Source organism: Phyllostomus discolor, chromosome 10 (assembly GCF_004126475.2).
Source record: "Phyllostomus discolor isolate MPI-MPIP mPhyDis1 chromosome 10, mPhyDis1.pri.v3, whole genome shotgun sequence".
NCBI lineage: Eukaryota > Metazoa > Chordata > Mammalia > Chiroptera > Phyllostomidae > Phyllostomus > Phyllostomus discolor.
Genome location: NC_040912.2, coordinates 84,039,898 through 84,054,458, shown reverse-complemented (window position 1 = coordinate 84,054,458; position 14,561 = coordinate 84,039,898). Strand labels below are relative to the sequence as shown.

At 50.0% G+C, this 14,561-nt stretch overlaps 1 protein-coding gene across 1 annotated transcript in view; it reads left to right on the top strand.

The window, feature by feature from the left end:
* The first annotated feature begins 5,051 nt into the window (after window positions 1-5,051).
* PARP12 (poly(ADP-ribose) polymerase family member 12) overlaps window positions 5,052-14,561 on the top strand; it is a 34,523-nt gene continuing 25,013 nt past the window's right edge. The window contains exons 1-3 of the mRNA XM_028526195.2: window positions 5,052-5,955; window positions 11,275-11,410; window positions 14,165-14,441. Of these exons, the coding sequence (XP_028381996.1) occupies window positions 5,384-5,955; window positions 11,275-11,410; window positions 14,165-14,441 (985 nt within the window). The 5' untranslated portion in view covers window positions 5,052-5,383. The remainder of the gene's footprint in view (window positions 5,956-11,274; window positions 11,411-14,164; window positions 14,442-14,561) is intronic.

The window sequence follows — 14,561 nt, the reverse complement described above, 5'->3', positions numbered from 1 at the left end:
GTTTTTCTCTCATTTTTAATTGTTATACTTTCAATTATTAAGAAGGAATAGATGGTCTTTAGGAATGGTATTTATAGTCTAAAAGTTTACTTGTTGGCATCCATTTTGGATTGAAATTCTTTCACTCAGCTGAAGTTTGAGTCTGTCCTTTTCCCAGGGGCTGGGCACATAATGCAAGAATGCTGTTCATCTTCTAGGATCCCACCTTCTAATGAAGAACTAGCTATAAACAAGAGACACGTGATACTGTTAGAATACATGAGCCTGAGTTCCTGAAGTCGCAGAGCTAGGCCGTGGCTCCTGCACCCCTTCCACTGGCCCCGGCCCCGTAGGACGGCGTAGCTGCTCTGCCGCTGCCCTTCCCACACTGCAGCCTCTACTGGCGTCACTCTCCCCCCACGGCTCTGGTAAAGGAAGCAACCCAGATAACGAGGAAGAAGCCTCATTCTCATTCTCTTTTTCTCTCTCCCCCTCTCCCTCCCTCTCTGACAAGGGGATGGGATGCAGGGTGCGGGGGCAGGGTGGGGGGATTAGAAGGGACGAGGTAAAAGATAAAAGAACAATGAGAAAAGAAGCCTATACAGTTTGAGAATTCCATTTTCTGTCAACTATTAAGCTCTGTAGAAACTCATCAACACAGAGTTTTTAAGTTTCTTTACAGTAAGGAAAGGAAGCTAGAATAGGTGTTTTTTTTTAAAGATTTTATTTTTAGAGAGGGAAGGGAGGGAGAAAGAGAAACATCAATGTGCGGTTGCTGGGGGTCATGGCCTGCAACCCAGGCATGTACCCTGGCTGGGAATCGAACCTGCGACACTTAGAATAGGTTTTTAATGACCTAAATTATGTGATTATATAGCTCACTTGGAACGTAAAACAAAATGGTATTGTAGTTGCTTTGTAAACTTTATATAGGTGTGCTTGCTTTAATACAGAATATAGTAACCGTTAATCTATAAAACTACAAAACAGATTAATTAGGTGGTACCGAATTATGAAAGGATATTTATACCTAAGGTAAAGGAACAGGAGCTTCCTGAGTTGCTAGATTCCACTGAGCAGCATTTTCAGAGCTATCAAGCGGGACCCTTCGTGGATGCTGTTGGCTGTTCTAATTCCTGGGCAATGTGATTGATGTGCAGGGAAGGAGTTGCTCAGGGGTTCACCCAGGGTACAGCCTTCATAGTCTGCAGTAACCAGCAGCAGTGATCCTCCCAAAGTCTGATTAGTAACAGTTAAGAATAGAGCATCAGTCAGTTACAACATTGGAGGTGGGGGTTGAAGGTAGACTTCAGCCAGTCTGTGGGGTTCGGAAGGACTTTGATGACACTTCAGAGAGGGATCCCTTCTGAGGTTTTGCCAGCGGGAGGTAAAGGTGTGCCTATTCTCTTTGGTTTGGGGGGTAACTACTGGTATTCGTTTGCTAGGGCTGCTCTAACAAAGTACCACTGACTGAGTGGCTTAAACAGATTTTTTTAAATTGGGCTGACATTGGTTTGCAAAACCATGCAGGTTTCAAGTGGACACAACTCAGCAAAACATCAGCACACTGCATCATGCACCAGTTGCCCCAAGCCAAGTCTCTGACAGATTTGTATTTTCAGCACTCTCCAGGCTACAGGTTGGAGACCAAGGTGTTAGCAGGGTGGATTCTGTCTGAGGGCTAACAAGGAAGCATCTACCCTGGGCCTCTCTCCTTGACTTGTAGGTGGCCATCTTCCCTTGTGTCTCTCCTATTGTCTTCCCTCAGTGTGTATCCAAATGGACTCTTTTTATAAGGACACCAGTTATACTGTATTCAGGCCCACCCTCATGACCTCATTTTAATTTAATTCTATCTCTTAAAAGATCCTGTACCCAAATATAGTTATATTCTGAGGTATTCAGGGTTAGGACTTTAACATCTGAACTTTGAAGGGGGACACAGTTCAGCCCATAACACAACTGGGTCACGTCATACACAAACAATAACTCTCAGTCACGTTTGTAATTCCATGTTTCAAAAAAAATTTTTTTTCTCACTACCATATTATCTGCTCAGAATCCCTGGACCAGATCAGTTGTGCCCAGCACATAAGAAATGTGCTCCTTTACAGTCATTGGCCAGTTTACGATCCTTGAGATGATCCCTTGGCCTTAGACCAGATGAAGCTGGGGGGCAAGGCTCCTAGCCCTGCCGTGTCCAGAGCAAATCCCCAGGGATGAATATAGTTCCCTGTGGGTGACATTTGCTGACTTAGCTTTCTCAAATGTTTACTGATGCCAGGTACTGACTAGGCTCTGGGGAGGTCAGTGGGAATAAGCCAGGTCCCCTTCTGTCATCAGAGGAGGGGGTGAGAAAGCACTGTGCTAGCGTCTAGCTAGCACTGTGAAAGCACTGTGATGGCATTGCAGCCTGGTGTGGGGTCACGTGCTGTCCCCCGCCCTGTGTCGAGCCTTGTCAGCAGTGCAGACTTCCTCTTCCCTCTGTGGGCATTACCTCTGCCCATCAGTGATGTTCCCGTTACCCCAGCCAGAGTGTGCTGTGGATACAGCTGGGCCCAGGTGCTTTTGGATCCTTTTACCCTGTCTGTGCGCCCATCTGCAAGCTTCGCTATGGAGCCAGTTCGCCCAGGTGCAGCGGGTTCAGAGAGCCAGGCGGGCTTGGGGCTTTCCTTCTGCCCCTGAACCTGCTCCCCGGAAGGACTTCGCTAATGCCTGGTGGGTGATGGTACAGGGATCTCAGAGCCCAGAGGAGGGACACACACTGAGCAGTATTTATAGTCTACCCTCCTTATTCACAGATTCTGTATTTGCAAATGTGTGTATGCAATAAAATTTACTCGTAACCCAAATCTCTGTGTGTACTTTCGTGATCGTTCAAGGACACACACACACACACACCCACACACACAGAGGGGACATTCTGCCTCTTGTTTCACCTCCCACCCGGTAAACAAGTGTTCTTTTTGTGGTCTATTTTAGTGCATGCTTTTCACATTTTTTGGCCTTTTGTTGGTTAACTTCACTGTTTAAAATGACCCCCAGGCATTGTGCTGAGGAGCTGTCAGGTGTTCCTAAGAGCAAACAGGCTGTGATGTGCCCTATAGAGAAAATCGTACGTTAGGTGAGCTTCGTTCAGGCACGAGCTATAGTGATGGGGGTTCAATGTTAATGAATCGACAAAACACACTGGTGTCTTTAAACAGAAACACACATATAACGAGGTTGTGTGTTGTCAAACCTCGTTGACATATTGTCAAAAAATGTGAGCAGATGCTCACAGGAGCTTCACCCTGCACCTCACGAGGAGCAGTGATTTAGCATTCTCTAATTCAGTGCTCGTGGTGATTTTATAGAATACAACTCCCACTACCCCAAATAATGAGAGCCCACTGTGAGGCACGCATGTGGCCTTCTCACAGCCTTCTCACAGACTCTCAAAGCTATGGGAGCTTTGCAAAGCCCCAACAAGCATCTCCTTCTTCAGCTTTTACTTTTAAGCTTTTTGGTTAGTTTATTGTTTGCCCCAACTGTTATCCATGTTAGTCCCAATCAGTCATGATGTTAGAACATTTAAACAGTAAACCACCGGTGGGGAGAAGCCATTAGGACTGGGCTGGTTCCAGCGAGGCGGAATAAATCCAGCCTTTCCAGGGCTTCTTCCAGGGGACCAGACAGGTCCAGTGACGACTTATTCGGGGCAGAGGCTTCGCAGGGGCTCCAGCTCCGTTCTGGGTCTGGTCCAGGCTCCAGGAACGTGGGCTGTTCATTCTCAAGGCCTGGAGAGGACGAGGTAGAACTAGAGTACAGTGGAATGCTACAAAGCTTGATGTGCTTGCTTAGATTCAGCGGTTTTTCTTATTCTCTGTTCTGTTCTGAATCCTCTTCCAACTGGGGGCAGAACCCACAGCGTGGGCGTGTGCCCTGACGGGCATCGAACTGTTGCGTTTCCTTTTAGTGGAGGAGCCACGCCCGTGGGAGCTCAGCTGTTTCTCTTGACTGAATGCTAAGTGAGTTCCTGCAGGGCGGGTTACTTCACGGAGCTCCGACAACATTACTTCTGACTTTTTTTTTTTTTTTTTTTTGGCCAGTTTTACTTCCTGAGGTCCTTGCTCCCAGCATTTTCACTGACATGTTTCTTTTTTAAAAAATTATCTTATTGTACAGTATTAAAACCACAATTAAAATTGTTCACACAATTTAAAAAAATTAAACTTTCCACACAAAAACAATTCAAATCAAAGAGAAAAGCTGCCCCTCATCCCATCCCCTCATTTATTTCCATTTGTTCACGTTACTATTGCGCTTCATCCGCACACTTAACTAGATTTTTACATTTCGGTGGTAATGTAGAATTTGATGCTCAAGTTACTATAATGCTGTGTTTTCACACAATCTTTCCACCCTTCGTTATCTTTTTTCCACTTCCCTAGTACCTCGGGGCCCCTCCGTGCAACCAACCTTCGTGCCAGCAGCCCAGCATTCGTCTTCCCCAGCCTCACTCAAAAGTATCTCTACACACACACATGCACGCGCACACACACACACATGCACACACACGCACACGGGATTCTCTCTTCGCTCTCGATTTCGCCACTTCTACCCAGATTTCTTCTCTCCCTTAACACGTCATCGATGTCTTCCTTCTCGGTCAATGAACGGAGATTTAATACATGGTTGTTCAAGCTGGATAACCTTGTGGGTCATGATCAACCCTTGCACCCAGTCAGTACCCAACCTCCCGCACGTAAACATTCGGGTGCCCAACTTCGGTACTACCCCTTTTAGTTCTAGAGGATTCTCTGAGGAAAGGAGCTGGGTCAAAGGTCACGCGCGCGGAAAATGCTCCTGGCCATTCTCCGGCTCCAACAACTCGCTCCCATCCGCACGGTTTCCCTATCGGAATGGCCTATCCCTACACACTTTTTATTCCGCGAGAGAGAGCGGGGAGACACGGGCTGATTTTTCTAGAACAGTGCGCTCCCCTGCGTTCACAAGCAGGGCTTCGCGGGCGGACCTGAGGCGCAGGTCGCGCCGCGGCCCCCTCGGCGCTTGGGCGTGAGAGTTGTCTGGCGCGGCGCGGCCGGGGGTCGCGGGCCCGTCGACGCACGGCGTCGGGCGGCGCGGGCCGACGTCGGAGCCGGTTTCGGCCGGCTTCCCAGGGGGGCGTCGCAGCCCATTCGACCGCCGCGCGGGACGCAGGAGCCGCAGAGCCGGCGGAAGCGCGATTCCCGCACGCGCCGGCCTCCGGGGAGGCGGCCACGCGAGCTCCCGGGCGTCGCCCCCGCTTCTTCGAGGTGAAGGGCTCCGTGAGGCGCGTTTCCTCTCGGCGTCCCGACAGCCGCTCCGAGGGCCCCGCGAACCGGGGCGCCGCCGGGCCGCCCGCGACTTGCCGGCTGAGAGGATGATTTCGTGGTCCAGCTGGGCGGCCGCCTCCGCCGGGGGCGCGGAGGCCGGAAGGCGCCGGGCCCCGCTCAGCTGCGGGCCCGTGGGCGTGGCGAGCCAGCAGGGGTTCTCTTTTCCTCCGGGCCCCGGCGGCTTTCGGTTTCATTTCCCGCTGGCGCCGCCACCGCTCGGCATCCGCCCGGCCAGCGGCCGCTCCGACGGGCAGTGCGACCCCATCGCGGCCGCCGCCGCCTCCGCCATGGCCCTGGCCGCCGCCGTCGCCGAGGTGACCCAGGTGCTGTGCGCGGCCGGGGGCGCCCTGGAGACGGAGGAGCTGCGGCGCCGCCTGCGAGACGGCTTCGGCGCCGACAAGCTGGAGCGGCTGCTGCGGGAGGGCCGGCGCTTCGCCGTGGCGACGCGGGCGAGGGGCGCGGCCGCGGCCGCGGGCTCCGAGCGGGTGGTGCTGGCCGTCTCGGCGCTGCGCCTGTGTCGCGGCCACCAGGGCCTCAAGTCCACCTGCCTGGGCCTCTGCGGGGAGCTGCACTTCTGCAAGTTCATGGTCCTGGGGGCCTGCAAGTTCCTCAAGACCGGGTAAGGCGCCCCGCGGCCCGACGGCGGGTCCCGGGGGTCGGGCGGGACGGGGCCCCGGGGCACGCCGCCTCCCGGCCCGCTTTGCGTCCTTAAAGTCTGGGGAGGCGATTTGGTGACCCTTCCCCCTTACTTCTCCTCAGCGAACATTTATTGAGCACCCACTGAATACGCGGCAGTGTGTGAAAGGGGGGACCCGGCGGAGCCGAGCCCTCCAGGCTCCTGCCTTCTGAGCGACTGGGAGGCGGAGACGAGTGCGGCGCGGGGCGGGGGGCGGCGGCGGGGTGGGGGAGGGTCGGGTGGACGCCGAGGGAGCGGAGGACTTTCCTGAAGAAAAGAGGCCGCCTCCGGCCTCTCGGCTCCCTAGCTGTTGACGGGGAAGACCTGGTTCTTCCTGCTGACGCTTGTGAAGACTTGCAGCTCAGCAAATCTGTTCGCGTGTAATCAGTGTAGTAGTGATGCGTCCCCACGGAAGGGAACGGAACTAGGTAGAGTGGGGGGTGAAAGGCAGAGTTTCAGGGCACAGCAGGGCGGCCCAAGTAAGAGCGGCTGAAGACCAGGGCGGCGAGCCCCCGGGCGGCCTGGGGCCGGGCGGCCAGAGCGTCTAGAGAGCCATGAGCCCCGCGGAGAGCGAGCGCGCAAGTCCTTTGTTCTGAGGTCTTGCATATGCGGTGGGGTAGGAGGGAAAAAAGTTATATATTGACTAACGGGTAAAGGTGGTGCCAGCTTTCCTAGGGGAGGTGACTGCCCAGACGTAGGTGTGTAGGGGGGTCTGTTAACCAGAATCCTTACCTTGCTCCAGACCCCATTTGTTCATCTTGTTGTAAAAAAAAAAAAAAAAAAGAAAAAATAGGTGACAGGAGGCAGTTAACTGAAATTGGGCCACTTTCCGAAGTTATTTATGGGCTCTTTCTGTAAGCATCAGGGTCTCCCTCGTAAAACAGATAGTGAGCAGAGGTAGGCAATTAACCACAGTTGTTTTATGGGCTGTTTCTTTGGGCACCGGGGACCCTCTCCCGCATTCCAGGCCCTGGGATGAAAGCAGTTTCAAGGCCTTCTTTCCAGATAGTGGAAACACTGTGTAGAATTTCAAGGTCTTCCCTCCTTTCTTGCTAACGTAGTGTTTCTTGTGATGTTGGACACTGGGCAGTATTATCAGGCCAGGCTCGGGACTGCTGAAGTAGCAGCAGCCTGCCAGCGTTCTCCCTGCCTGGGTCTACTGTTCATTCTGTCTAAGTGGTAAAAGGTGCTCGCTGGCAACCAGGATGCTAGACTGGCCAGTAACAGCAGTGCAGCCTCTTAGCTATCCCTGGGCTGTCTCCTGCCTCACAACCGCGGTCCGTTTCTAGAGCTTTGAGGGCCACACCACGGCCACCGGCGGCTCCCTCAGCCGATAGAGGCTTCGGTGGCATTTGGAGTAAAATGCAAGCTCCACATCATGGTCCCTGCAGTCCCTGGGGACCTGGCTCAGGCCGATGTCCAGCCTTGTCCCTCCAGGGTGCCCTTTGGTTTCTGGAACACTCCCAGCCTTTGCACACCGGGTGGCCTTTGCTCTGCCTGGAATGCCTTTCCTGGTTTGCTCCGTGAATCCTTCTGGCCTCAGCTGCAATATCACTTTACTTTTGGAGCCCTTTTCTTTGTCCCCATCACACTGTCCTGGTTACTTTTCTCATAGCACCTACCCAGCATACCGCCCCCCCCCCGCCAGCAGAATGAAAACTGAAGGCGGAGGCGCCACTTGTTGGCCCTGGCGGGTGTGGTAGGTCTACTACTCTGCATCCAGCAGATGCTCAGTGAGGTGGATGGACTAGGTTTGGACCTAGCCCTGAGGGTGAGAGGAACCTGTGACATGGCAGGAGAGAGGAGTCTTCAGGTCTGCATCTTGATGTGGATGCTCTTTATAAGCAAATGTGACAGAGACCTGTTAGGAATTAGCCCAGTCATCTAAAAGAATTCTTCTTTTTTCTTTCTTTCTTTTTTTTTGTTTTTTGTTTGTTTGTTTGTTTTAACACAATAGACATTTCTTGCTCAGTCAGGCCCAATAGTGTGAGGTAGGGCTCCTGATCCCAACAGTCATTCAGGAATACAGGCTGGCTGACCTAGACTCTGCCTTCCTCAGTCTATGGCTCTTAAGGCTGTTCTGTGTATCCAGTTCCAGGGAGCAGGCGGAGAAGATGAACAGTAGAGGGTTGGAGAGAGGTTTTTATGGGCCAGATCTGGAAGTGGTCGATACTCTCCCACCTGCATCCTCTGGACCACCTAGATGGGGAGATGGGGCTGGGAAATGTTGTCCGCCTGGAAGCAGCTGCTCAGAAATATCTAGATTAGAATATTCTAAGGCCCAAGTAAGGCCCTAAGAAGAAGGGAAGAAGAAGGGAAGTGAAAAATCTGGAGAGCTGGGAAGTTGATGAGAGAGTGTAGTGACGACATGAGAGAGGCGCTGGCACAGTTTTCTGGTTGCTGACTGAGAGAGGACTCTTACTTCCCTTTCTTACTGTAGGCTGAGCGAGCAGGAGAGGGTTTTGTTCTGAAGTGTGCCCACAGGTCTGACTCTTGAGGGGACAGCCAGGGAGGGCCCTGTGTGCCTGGTTTGGGAGTTGTTGGGGGATACAGGCTCTGGCTCCAGAAGTGGGTCAGATCTGAGGTAGGGTCAGAGGGTGGAACTCTGAGGAAATTGGGCCTTCAGAGACTGGTGGAGAAGAGGCACCCCAGGGCAGAATGAGGAGCAGCAGCTGAAGAGGAAGGCGGGCACAATAAATGGTGTGTGGGTGGATCGAATTATGGGAATAATTGGTGGATCTTGCTAATGCTAATGTCTGTATTTGGTAAGATAAAGGTGGCAGCCCTCTTTTTAGGCTACTTCCCAAAATTTGGGGTTAAATTTTACTTGTCTGGAAATCTGGACACCTGGTATTTACAGGCCTGGATGATTCCAAGTTTTCTTTCTCATTTTTACTGAATTTATTGGGGTGACAATGGTTAATAAAACCATGCAGGTTTCAAGTGTGCAGCTCAGTAACACATCACCTGCATACTGCATTGTGCACTCACTGCCCAAAGTAAAGTCTCTTTCCACCCCCATTTATCTCCCCTTTGCCCTGTTCCAACTGCCCCCACCCCCACCCCCATTTCCTCTGATAATCACCATACTGTTGTCTGTGTCTCTGTGTTTTTTTTTCTCAGTCCTTTCACCTTTTTCACCCAGCCCCCATCACCTGCCACTCCTCTCTGAGAGCTGTCAGTCTGTTCTATGTATCTATGCTTCCATTCCTATTTTGTTAGATTATTTTGTTCATTAGACTCCACATCTTTATTCTTCACCTTTTTCTTTCCTTCTCACAAGAGTTTCTTGCGCACACCTTCTCAAACTGTTTGAGTTGTGTAGGGAGTGTGTATGTGATTGGTTTTATTTTCTATGCTTTTCCTGCAACTCTAATGGTCTTCCTGAACTGCAGGTCAGCTTTTTCAGAATAGATCCTCACTGCTGCTTTTGCTCATTGGTGACATCTGGGAAGGGTCTCCAACTTCCATCTTGTACCTAGGGGCAGTGAGCATTGTGATCAAGCCCACAGACAAGGCTACCTTGTCCGAGGCCTGCTCTTACTCTTTGCTAGCTGGGTGACGTTGGGCAAGCTACTTTATATCTGAGCCTCAGTTCCATCACCTGCAAAATGGCAATAATAATAATACTACCTACCTCATAGAGTTTTCAAGGACTAAATTCATAAAATGTTCGGGCAATCCTTAGTTCACTGTAAATGCTCAAGAAGTTTTAGTAGCTATCATTGTAATGACTAGATATATTTGGCTCTGGCAGCATTGATTATTAGCTCCTCTGCCTAGAGTGTACTTCCCTTCTCTCCTTGTCTGGATCCTCCTCAATGCTAATAATTTGGCTCAGGCCTTCTCTTATTTGCTTCCCCACGTTCGTCAGGCTCAGGTGCCCCTCATATCCACACTGATGTATTCTGAACACAGCTGATCTTGCACTTCCTGCTCCATTTTAGAGTCATCTTTATATCATTCACCTCCACTAGATGAGAGAAGATGAGAAATCAGGATGACTCCAAAGTTTTTGACCTATACTGTAGAAGAGGGAAGTTTTTGCCTTTTACTGACATGGCGGAGGTGTCGGGGAGTTGATCAGAGGTTCAGTTTTCTTTTGAGATGCTCATGATAAGCATGATGTATGAGTTACGGCAGTGCTTGAGTCAGGCATTTTCCTGGATTATGTTGCCCTGGGCAGTCAGTTGAAGTCTTTGGATCATTGGGGTGTGGTGCCAGTGCCTGGCTCACAATGAGTGTTTAATAAGGGCTTGTTGATTGAAAACATGGGGGAGGGAGGAGAAAGGGCTGGGCCTCAAGGGTGTGTGTGTGTGTGTGTGTGCGTGTGCGTGTGCATGCGCGCTCGCGTGTGTAAGTATGTATAAACACAAGGCAGTGGTCCCCAACCTTTTTGGCACCAGGGACCTGCTTCTTGGAAGACAGTTTTTCTGCGACCCCAGGGGGTGGGGGATAGCTTCAGAATGGTTCAAACACATTACGTTTAAGCTCACTTCCTGCTGTGTAGCTGGTTTCTTAGGTTTCTAACAGGCCCAGTAGGTACTAGTCCACTACCCAGAGGTTGGAGACCTGTGCCATAAGGCATCCACACTCATTTATTTATTTAGCCACTGTTTAACTATCCGGTGACTGGTATGCTATGACTCTTCTTCAGGAAGTGGCCCTGTATTCTCATCACATACTTGCTGAGAGGTGATATTCTGGGTTCTAGAATTCATACATTACCATCTCTTTCTTTGTAAATAAGCTTTATGTTTAATCATTGCATAGACATGCTGGTTTTTCCCCAGTGCTTTAAACAGTGGAAGCACTGGAGAAAAATGTTCTTGTAAAATTATCTTAAAGACTGATTTTTACCAGCTGTATTAGTTTGGTCATGCTACCATAACAAGTGACCCCAGATCGGAGGACTTAAACGACTAGAAGCTTATTTTCTCACAGTTTGGGAGGCTAGAAGTTAATTAAGGGTTGCTTTCTTCTGAGGCCTCTCTTCTTGGCTTATACATGGCTACCTTCTCCCTATGTCCTCACGTTGTCTTCCCTTTGTTCGAGTCTGTGTTTTAATCGCTTCTTACAAGGATACCAGTTAGATTGGATTGGTCCTCCTCCCTGTAACCCCTCTTTTTTAACTTTAAAACCATTCTAAAGTCTCCGTCTCCAAATACAATTGCTTCTAAGGTGTTGGGGGTTAGGACTTTAACATCAGAATTTTGTGGAGAGACAGTTCATTTGTGACACCAGCTGTGTGCTCCTCTACAGGAAGAACTGTAAGAACAGTCACAGCTTGACAACGGACCACAACATGAGTGTGCTGAAAACTCATGGTGTTGACCACCTCAGCTACAGTGAGCTCTGCCAGCTTTTGTTGCAGAATGATCCCTGGCTTTTGCCGGAGGTAAGTGCCAGGACTGGGTGGGTGTATGAGCAAGGAACTGAGAGAGGCCAGAAAGTTGGCCAGATAGGAAATATTATGGCAGAAGAGAAACCAAGGACCCCAAGGACCACCCCCCCCCCCCCCTGCATCATGACCACTGGGATGTTCCTGAAAGGGACCTAGATTGAATTCCCGGCTCTGTGACCTTAGGCTGACCTTGCCCTTGAAGCCTCCTCCTGTATCGGTTGAGTTTGTGCCTCCTTTCTGGGGCTTCTGTGAGGTTGGGGGAATCTCTTTGGCCAGTGGCTGCAGCAAGACATTATTTATAGAGCTGAGAAGATGAGAGACTCCAGCTAGCCCCTCTAGCAGGACTTAGAACCATGCAGGTTATCACTGGACCCAGTTGGGTCTGTGGAGAAGCTTTCTAGGGCTGCTGACCTGAACGTGACGTGCTACCGACTAATTCAGTTGCACCCAGGATTTTGAACTTTAGTTGATATGAATTCTCATGTTGCCTTCAAGGTAACCACATGTTTCAATGCTCACTGCAGTGGTTATGTAAGACTTGGGTCCTCCTGGAAGCAGACACCAAGATGGGATTAGAAGTGTGAGAGATTTATTAGAGGGTGAGCAGAAGTAGTTGGGGTGAGCCTTCAGGCAGTGATGTAGGTCTGATATCTGGCTGGAGAGGGGGATGGAAGGGAACTGGTCAGGGAGAGATCCTGACTATAACTCATTTCCAAGAAAGCTGATGCCTGGCCAATAGGAAGTTCCGAGCTAAAGACTTTGCTGTTGGAGGTGGCCTGGGCCTCCCCAGAATGGCATGCTCTGTTGTTAGCTGAGAGCATCCCGCAGGAGTGTGGTCTTTGTGAACAGGTAGTGGCTTCAGAGGGTAGCAGCTGGGCTCAAAGTTAGTGATGCTCTGCAGCACATTGAAGCAGTGCCTTCCTGTGGCCAGCCAGGTTATATGGGATGCTCTGACACTGTTCCTGCAATGAGGCAACAGAAATTAGATTGACATATTTTAACAAAAATGCTTCCATGTTATTCAATTAAAATCATCCATTTGAAAAAGGTGCTACATAGCATAGTGATTGGCATTTAATATGCACTAACTTTTTTCCTTTGTCTTTTGAAAATTAGTATTTAGTTCAGCTAATGTTTATTGAACATTCTATATGGGTCAGGCACTGGTGACAGGAGATAAAAGACCCCCTTCTGCCCTTCCAGGAGGCATGTTTCCTGGGTCAGACAGACAAGTGAGCAGATAATTGTGAAATGATGTTTTAGATTCTCTAATAGAAGTCAGCGCCCAGGTCTTCGGGGTACAGTTTGGGTTCTGGGGAAAGGTCCTGGAGTAGATGATGCCTGCACTGTGCTGAAGGATGATTGAAGGATGAAGTCTGGGAAGAGGGAGACAGAAGGAGGAGGAAACTTGGCATGGTCAGGAGACAGCATGTAAATCAGCCCAACCTGGCTTTAGGGTTGGAGAGGGGAGAAAAAGAAATGGATGGGCAGAGGCTCATCCATGCAACCTTCTGTGGCACAGGGAAGAAATGGGCAGGGGTGGGGGGAGGTTTGTACTTGCAGAGTGGGCATTCATGTTTTGGAGACATCCTCTTGTCAGTAGTGTGAAAAATGAATTGGAAGGTGACCGGTCTGGAGTGTGTAGCCTCTGTGTGCTTGGGTGTACAGGTTGGTTCAGAACACAGTGCCAGCAAATGGGAGCTGAGACCATAAACTTGGACCTGGTGTGGCATTTGTGCCAGGACTTCTGCTATCAGGCCAGTCCCCTTATCAGATGACCAGCTGGAGTTGGGGGCCCCTACTATGAATTGAGTACCCACTGTGTTCCAGGCATTGTATTAGCCACTTTATGTATTTGCCATTTAATCCTCACAGTAGCCTATCAATGTAGGTAGGATTATTCCCATTCTATGGGTTGAAAAACTGAAACTCAGAGCTTGTGAGTGACTTGCCCAAGGAAGCTTGTAAGTGGCAGAATCAAGGTTAGGGTGCAGCCTTCTCTGCCCTTTTCCCGTTGGGGCTTCCATCCATAGGTTAGGGTTCCTGCTGAATCTTGCTCGGTGTAAAGCTGTGAATTTTGTGGGTGGGCCCTTAGTTGTCTCTGGCCCAGTTTGCATCTCCAGGAATTCAGAATGTACAGAAGGAGCAGCTATTCAAGTTCAAGTCCCAGTTTTGCCAGCAACCCAGTTCAGTAGCCGTTGTATGTGCCAGATGTGGTAGATTGCTCTGCAACATAGGATAAGCCAGTTAACATTGGCTGAGTCTGTTTGTTCCCTTGAGAAATAAAGGCTCTGTGTGGCCTTCTCTAAGATACTTTAAACCCTCAGAACCTCTTTGACCCTGAATTGTAGAATAAAGAGTTAGGAGAAACTGGGGCCTGAGTAGGGGAGAGCTGGTGGATCTGGGGGGAGGGATGTAGATGGAGTGTAAAGGTTGTTGGGAGCTGTTATCAATTTACATTAAAATGTCTCCTGTGAAGGAGCAGCTTTGATCAGCTTGAAGTTCTTTGGATTTTCCTAGTGTTGGGGCTTGTTCTGAGCAGCCTGCTGTCCACTCAGTTTCCATTTTAGCCAAGGGCATATGTTAACAGTCATCCCTCCAGAGTGAGGGATATTCTCATAGCTGTGAGGCTTATGTGGATGACAGAATCATTGCAGTGGCTAGGTCTTCCAACCAGTAGCCTGGTCAGTAGGGAGATGGTATCATGTGAGGTCTTCCTAAGCTGCTGTCTTTTTCCTCTGTCAACAGATCTGCCTTCACTACAACAAAGGAGATGGACTCCACGGCTCTTGTGCCTTTCAGACGAAATGTGGCAAACTCCATGTCTGCCAGTATTTTTTACAGGGTGAATGCAAATTTGGCACAGGCTGTAAGAGATCTCATAATCTCTCTAATTTTGAGATTCTGGAAAAACTACAGAAGTTAGGCATGAGCTCAGACCTGGTGCAAAAGCTGCCTTCCATTTACAGAAATGCTCATGACATCAAGAATAGGAGCTCTGTCCCGGGCCCACAGAGGACTTCTGGTAAGGACCTGGGCTGGGGCTCCTGGATTCCAGCTGGCCCTTAAATGGAATGTGTGCCTTTGGATAAGTCTGTTCTTTGTTTAGTAAAATGCTATTAGTGATCCCTTTCTAGCTAGTGGG